The sequence below is a fragment of the Fukomys damarensis genome, unplaced genomic scaffold, assembly GCF_012274545.1.
Source record: "Fukomys damarensis isolate Sample0158 unplaced genomic scaffold, DMR_v1.0_HiC HiC_scaffold_39, whole genome shotgun sequence".
Taxonomy (NCBI): domain Eukaryota; kingdom Metazoa; phylum Chordata; class Mammalia; order Rodentia; family Bathyergidae; genus Fukomys; species Fukomys damarensis.
Window position 1 is genome coordinate 807,861 of NW_022900951.1, and position 7,654 is coordinate 815,514.

Consider the following 7,654-nt stretch of genomic DNA (forward strand, 5'->3'; position numbering starts at 1 on the left):
ACCGGGTTTGCGATCAGGGCCGGTGAAGACCTGGGGAGAGAGGAGGCCGGAGCCGCTGCAGGACGCGGCCGGGACGGCGGGAGGAGGGTGTGCACTTGAGGTGTTCATAGCATGCAACAAAGAGCGCGGCCTGCGTTTAGTTCGTCCCCCTCAACTCGGCAAAGCTCGTCAAACGCGTCGCCTCTGTTCGGCGCTGGTTTTTCACCCAGCTGCAGCCCAGCCTGTCCTTCAGCCCGCTCTGGGGCAAAGAGCACCGTTCCCGTCCCAAGGGCGCAGTCACCGCCTCTGTGGTCACAGCACCGGACGCAGCCCCGGGGAGTACAGAAGCAAGGAAAACACTGGACACAGAGGGCACTGGCGGGAGGTGGACTCCGAGTGGCCTTCGGTGAGCCCCAGGTGGAGGGAGGGACTGTGAGACACCAGTGAACTGGGCCCTCGGAGCACCGGACCATGGACCGGGCCCTCGAAGACCCCTGGAGCGGCCGACCAGGGACAGAAGCCCGGAGACCACTGGACTGAACCCTTTCAACCATGAGAACCACGACTCAGTCTCTCTCTCTCTCTCTCTCTCTCTCTCTCTCTCGATGTCTTTCTCGGTTTGGGGTGTTTTGTATCAATGACGGAACCCGACCCAAATCCAGGAAGCACTACGGCTCCCTGTTCAGACGTATCTGACAGGACCCAAAGTGACCATTACCCCGGCCTCTTCCACGGCTGGACTCCTCTCCACAGTGACCAGAAGAAAAATCCTGAGCTGTGCTGTGCTCGGCAGCCCCAGGAAACTCCCTGAAGCCAAGCGCAGCCACAGCCTGGCCAAGCTCTTGAAAGACAGAGAAAGAGAGAGAAAAAAAAAATACCTGAGAGGAGCAAAGTGTTATTTTTGGCACTGACCCTTACAGATGGGCTCCCATGGTGTTTGCTGGAAACGGCACGCCGCAGGGGACGGGCCGGGAAAGCTCCATGCGGATGACACCCCGAGTCCGATCTCTGCTGAATTTTGCAGGACCCTTCTGTCACGTCTCGGGCTGCATTTCCTCCGGTGCGATGTTTCACAGAGTAATTATTCGTACACTGTGTGCTTTGGTGGGGTGTGATTTCTGTGAGGGCTCTTGTTGTGTTTGTCCTGCCCGTGAAGGGCAGGAAGGACACAGAAAGCAGGAACGAGCACTCAAGCCCCGCTCCGTACAAGACGAGTCACGTCCCCGAGACGCGCACGTCTCCGCAGAGCTAAACCCAGGCCGCAGAGCGCGAGCTGCATATCGGCTTCTCCAAAAACTCTCCAGTTTCAGAGCAGAGCGAGGATCGTTAGAGGAAACCATCGGATTCGACATTGGGAATCTTCTCCCGCATCTCCGTGGTCGAAAAGTTGGAGCAGAGTAGGCCGTGGCGGTGCACAGCTGTCAGCCCAGCCCTCGGGAGGCTGAGGCAGGAGGATCGCTGTGAGTTCGAGGTCAACCTGGGCCACATAGCGAGTCTGAAGGCACAGACTAGACTCCACAGTGAGACCCTGCCTCCAGCAAACAAACAAAAAAGGACTACCTAGAAGTCCCTAACGGGGTATAAAATCCTGTTTTATACATTTATGTACAGAGTGCGCAGCCTTGTTTTCCCTGTCATCATCGTGTGAAAAAACATGCACTTCCTGATCCCTTGTGGTGCCGGACGAATTGAGGAAAAACAGCACAGGGCCCCAGCCAGACCCTTCTCCCTACTCTGCCCCATTTTTCCGCCCGAAGGAGACGGCGCTGACTGTGGCAGTCTGGGCGCCGTGCACGAAGAAGGAGAGACACAAACACACCCTCGAGGCCAGGCCGCGCGCACGCACGTGGCTCCTGTCTTTCCTCCCAAGTCCGCGGCAAGAATTTCAAATTGAACAGGTGGACCGGGAAGAGATCTATGTATCTGACCACTCTTTTTCCCCTGACCGCTAATGCTCTTGACGGTACAGGAAAAGAAAGAAAAACAGATTAAGGTAACAAGAGCTAGGCCGGGACGTAGCTCAGTGGCGTTGCAGCGACCCGAGACGCGCAAGCATCTGAGCTCAATCCCCGCCACCAAACAAACCAACAACAACAGCGAAGTCTTGGAGACAGCCCAGGTGCCCACCAACTGGTGATTGCCTAGATGTGGGTTTTTAATTTTAATAAAATGGAGTACTACTCAGCCATAAAGAATAAGAAACCAGAGACATTTATAGCTAAGTGGATGCACACTGAGGCCGTCCGTCCTCTTCAGCGAAACAAACAGGACACGTGTGTGTAAATACCGAGTAGTTTCTCTGGTGTGAGAAACAACGCGTAAACGAGGACCGAAATGTACAGCAGAGGTTTTGAAACAGAAGAAGACGCTCACAGGAGAAGAAGTAGGGGCGGTAGGGAGGAAGGAAACGGGAAAAAGGGAAAGAAAAACGTGACGATCGAAGGAGAAAAGGGAAACAGATCCCACCAGGATGCCCCTCCGGTTTGCGGAGAGTCCCGTAGGGGGACAGCTCACGGTTGCAGCCACACGGACGCCCGTCCCGCGGCAGTGGGTCTCCACCTTGTAGGGCCTTCCCTGGAACTCACCGTTGTTGACGAGGACGTGCAGGGGGACCCTCTTTTTCTGGAAGTTCTGCACGAACTGCCGGATGGACCTCATGGAGGCCAGATCGCAGTATAAAAATTCCACTGGAAAAGGATAAAAAAGAAAAACCGGGTTACGGGCCACCCTCCCGCACGTGAAGCGGCCCGAGTCCTACCTACCCCATCAGGAAACGGCCCTGGGTTAGAAACATCGGGAGGGGACAGTGAGGCCAGGACTCTTCGGGGCGCCTCACCGGGACGCCACCTTAAAGAATGTGGGGGCGTCCCTGTGCTGGGGGCCCGGCGTGCGGCCCCGAAGTTCCCGTTCCGGAACCGTGAGCACCGAACTCACGCAGACGTCGGGTGCGTGGGGCTGGTCGGTCACAGGGCTCCGGGCGCGCTGGGTTAGCACAGCAAACGGACCAACGCAGGGTACGGGGTGTCCTTCTGGGGAAAAGGCACGATTCGTAAAGACCTGGTACTGTTCTTCTGAAGGTCACACATCTTGCAGATGAGAAAGGGTGTGTGTGTGTGTGTGTGTGTGAGTGTGTGTACATGTGTGTGGTTCTTGGGGCACAGGTTTCCGAAGGAGCGTAACGCGCCCACCAAACGTTTCAGGCCACACGATCCTGTCAGTAAGTCTCATCCGCCTTATGACATTGGTCTCTGTCCTCTGCCAGACTTGCTGCGCTGCTGATCATTACAAGGTGCAAATAATTCTGCACTCACCCGTATCGGAGAAAGAATTTTCGTGCTCCTTAGTACTGAAGGGAAACAGGCACAGACAGGTCCGTTTGACACGCGTGCCATTTTGTCCTAAAACTCAGTATTCTGGATGGCCCGTTCCCCAGTAGCCGTGATAAACCAGAAGGCTGCAATCTCTTCTTCATTTTCTAACGCCGCAGTGGAAAGCACGCACGCACGCACGCACACACACACACACACACACACAGACACTGATTATGTTTGGATATCACAAAGAGTCTCCTGGTCCCCACTGGCCAACTTTTCTATCATTGAAACAAAATAAGTGATGTCTACAAATTCTGAAAAAGCAGCGGTTTTGTGGATTAAGGTTTCAGAGGGTTCTGTCCGTGGCCGTCGCGGGCCAAAGCGGGACCGTCACGGTGCACGGAGGAGGAGAGACGCTCACATCCCGGAGGCCAGGAAACAGAGGGAGGAGGGACGAGACAGTCACAGACAAGGACAGCACCCCGTGATCCAGGCACCTTCCGAACACACAGGACTTTTGGGGGACACTGCAGTCCAGCCCCAGTACGTCCCGGTCTCTTGGCTAACTCTGCTTTTCACACTGAAGACCAAGCTTCCAAACCATGAACGCCGAGGTGACCGAGGTTACCCTCCCACATCAACATGACAGCCCTCACCGTGTTTTTCTCTGTAAAGTTACACAGTCTTGTCACGGAGGAAAATATCCGGGGCGAAAACGTGACACACAGCGGTAAAAACAGAACACACAGTGTGACAGAGGAAACACGGCGGTAAAACCAGAAGCGTAGCAGCACACAGAAAACGTATGTTTTACGCCAATGAAAATGGAGAAATGCGATTCGTAACAACGTGGAAATGGTCAAAGAGGTTTTCGGTGAAAACGTAGACAATACTGCACATCAGGTAAACAGGAGCAAACTGGACAAGGTCGAGAGCGTTTCCCTCCAGGAACCACGACGGCTCCACAGCTGAGGCTCCGCTGTGAGCTCCAGGAACAGGGTCCCTGCGGGGAGCTGTCTGCAATGTGATCAATGCAGAAATACAGAGATATGTCTAAAAATCTAAGCAGAACAAAACTGACAGCCATTTTCTGTTTGCTGAATCTAATGTGTTTTTTTTTAAGCAATGCTGGAAACTTTGGTTCTGCTTGATTTTTAAGTACGCTTTTCCAGGAATTTTTTTCTACTGTCGGCACAACAGACACAGCCCGGGCGCGGTAGAGGAGAGATCCTCACATCACGGTGGCCGGAAAGTAGAGGGACAGCCAGACCGGAGGTGGGCAGGAACAGACAAGAGTTTCCGACGTCACCACGGTGACCCCTTCCCCGGCTCACCCCCACCCCTGACGGCCCCTTCGGCTCTGACACATTCAGAGTTTGCCGTGGTCGATGTGGGCCACCTGAGTCCCCTCGAGTTCACACTCAGGATGCAGGGCCACACTTGTCACAGCACACGATGATGGCAGTGTTGGGGAAACCACACGCTTAGCTTCCAGAAACGCAATGTTATTAGATCTTTAAAGACTGGAAGGGCCAGGCAAGGTGGCACACGCCTGTGATCCCAGCCCTCAGAAGGCTGAGGCAGGAGGATCTCCGGAGCTTCAGTCCCGCCTCTGTGACACAGCGACTTGCAGGATGTTTCTCCTGTGTTTCCCAGAGGCAGAGCGGTCAGAAGCAGGGGGAAGTTTCAGCAGCACCACCCCGTGCCGAGATGGCTGCGTCGCAGGAGCCGTGTGGAGGGTTTTTTTGCTTCTCCGTCCACCGGCTCTGTCAGGAACAAGTTCCTCCATCGTTTTAGGAGCTGCACCCATAACAGGGTGGCTGGCAGGAAAGGGACGGACGACAGCGCGCAGGTGACACCCACGGGAGCGGCGTCCACAGGGCAAGCTCTGTGGGGGGAAGGGAAGGAGGGTCCAGCAGGGCTACTGTGGCCTGGACCTGCTCGGAGCGCGTTCCTCCCAGCGTGGTCCACAAGGTGGCGCCGATGAGGGCCATGCCGAGCTCCCAAAGGTCGACCAGGTGTCCACGGAACAAAACCCCAAATCCCAGGCGACAGGTGGGCAGTAGCTGAGGTTGTAGGAGACCGCTACAAACGGTTAGATGTGATTTGAACCCCACACCATTTTTTCTTTCTCTTTTTCTTTTTTTTTTTTTTCCTGCATTGCTGGACACTGACCGCCGGGTCTTTGCACAGAGCCGCACCCCCAGTCCTTTTTATTTTTCAGTTTGAGAAATGGTCTGGCTAAGTCACCCAGGCTGGGCGTGAACCTGCCGCTCTCCTGCCTCAGCCTCCTAGAGCGCTAGCCTCCTAGAGCGCTAGGGCAGATTATGGGTGCGCACCACCACGTCCGGCCCCTCCTTCCTTCCTGATGCCCACCCTGCACACTGGTTACTGAGAGCCGACCGTCAGCTCTGAATTCTGGAGCCGCCAAAAAGCCCAAACTGGTTTTCTAAAAATATTTCTAGCTTTTTCATTGACGCACAGTTGCCATCGTTTAGAGTTGAACATGGGCAGCCTCCTCCGTCTGAAGGCAGCAATCAGAACGCACAGAAGAAAGAGAAACACAGAAGAAGACCTTGCTACGTAGACCCTGAACACAGACTGTTTGAAAAGCTCATTCCGGCCGGGCGCAGTGGCCCACGTCTGTCGACCCGGCCTTTCGGGAGGCTGAGACAGGAGGGTTGTGAGTCTCACCCCAGCCTGGGCAGTTCAGAAGCTGAGGAAGGCCCTGTCTCAAATTAAAAATAAAAAGGGCCAAGGGTGTAGTTCACCGTGAAGACCCTGGGTTCCACTTCCAATACCACGCACACATACCCGGGAAGGTGAACATAGCACTGGTGGTATTATACCAAATTCTTTCAGATTTTCAAAGAACAAACGGAACGATCCGGCTAATAACGGTCCGTTCAAAACACAGAGAGGTGCGCGGTGGTTGAACTTTGTCGTTTTCTCCAGCCTGCAGTGACTGTGTACATTTTAAAAATAATTTAATACGTGAAAATAAAATTTAAATAACAAAAACGAAAGTTTGCTTTATTCTGGTACAAAGTTGTGCAAAAAACCCAAAATGATGTTAGAAGAAAACAGGGCAAAAACGAAAAACAACAACAAAAAAACCCTCTGTCGACCAAGAACATCTACGCATTCAGGCCCACGAGAAAGCGGCCAGTGATCTTTTATCAGAATAAACGAGAAGAGCGACGGTGCACCGGGAGCAAAACAACTGCAGGTCGCCCGGGCGCAGTCAGCTCGAGACGTTTTCCGCCACGAAAGGGCGGCGGGATCCGAGTAAGTTTCCTGCGTTTGGGGGACACTGCGGGTCTCGAGCGAGCACAACACTGCAGGACCCCCGGGGACCCCGAAAGAGCAGAGGGAGAGTTTGGTGCAGAGGGGGGTCTGCTGACCATGGCCCTGACGACAAACTGTCCCTGCAGCGCAGGTGGGCCCTGAGCAGGTGCCCGAGACCCGCGGGGTCCACGTCCTCTCTCTCTGCGAGTCAGGAGCCACCTGTGGGGATGGCGCGGCCAGGGGACGGCGGGCCGTGGGTGGAGGAGGGTGAGACACTGCCCGGCAGGAAGGGGCGACTCCGATGTGTATCTCTGGAGGAGACAGTGAGAGACAAACACAGAAGCCACGAGAGGAAGCCACGTGCGTGCCACAGAGAGAGACACATTCGCCCACAGGTGAGCGTCGTCCCGGCCCGTCTGTGTCTCACGACGTCCCGTCCGGCAGCGCTCGACGCCCGGGCGTGCTCCAGCGAGGCATCTGACACAGGTACAAAGGAGTTACGTGGACGGCGTACACTTCTTTTACGAAAACTTATTCGGGAAAAGACACGTTGCCAAGCACCGCGGGCAACCCAGAGGCTCAGCCCCTCCCTGTATTTCGGACCCAGCACAGCGACAGAAATAATCAACACGGGAGCGCCGTTACGGGAAGGGAAGCCCCTGCACTGGCGCCCTGCTGTCCTTCTCCCTGGCAGCTGAGACGCACACCACAGGGAAAGGTTAGTCTGTCCCAAGGGGTGTCGCTCAGCACACATCACGCTAAGCAGCGCGTTGCTGTCCACAGCCAAGGACCTAACGCTCTGGTCACCTCGTCACGTCGGGTCACGTTGGACCTGGGCTAGTTCTGTGGCACTCGCAGGGTGGCATCAGGGGGATTAGTAAAGCACACTTCCAGGTGTGTGTGGGGGGGACATGGGGATGTGACCTCGGGGACTGAACCCCTGGGACCCCTGGGGCAGCCGACCACGGACTGAGCCCCCCGAGACCCCTGGGGCAGCCGACCACGGACTGAGACCCCCGAGACCCCTGGGGCAGCCGACCACGGACTGAACCCCCCGAGACCCCTGGGGCAGC

At 55.6% G+C, this 7,654-nt stretch overlaps 1 protein-coding gene across 2 annotated transcripts in view; it reads right to left on the minus strand.

The window, feature by feature from the left end:
* The window catches only part of Dhrsx (dehydrogenase/reductase X-linked), a 58,505-nt gene that overhangs the window by 16,706 nt on the left and 34,145 nt on the right, over nucleotides 1-7,654 (minus strand). For both annotated transcript variants that reach the window (XM_033760563.1, XM_019204820.2), the window contains exon 2: nucleotides 2,565-2,666. In XM_033760563.1, the coding sequence (XP_033616454.1) occupies nucleotides 2,565-2,637 (73 nt within the window). In that variant the 5' untranslated portion in view covers nucleotides 2,638-2,666. The remainder of the gene's footprint in view (nucleotides 1-2,564; nucleotides 2,667-7,654) is intronic.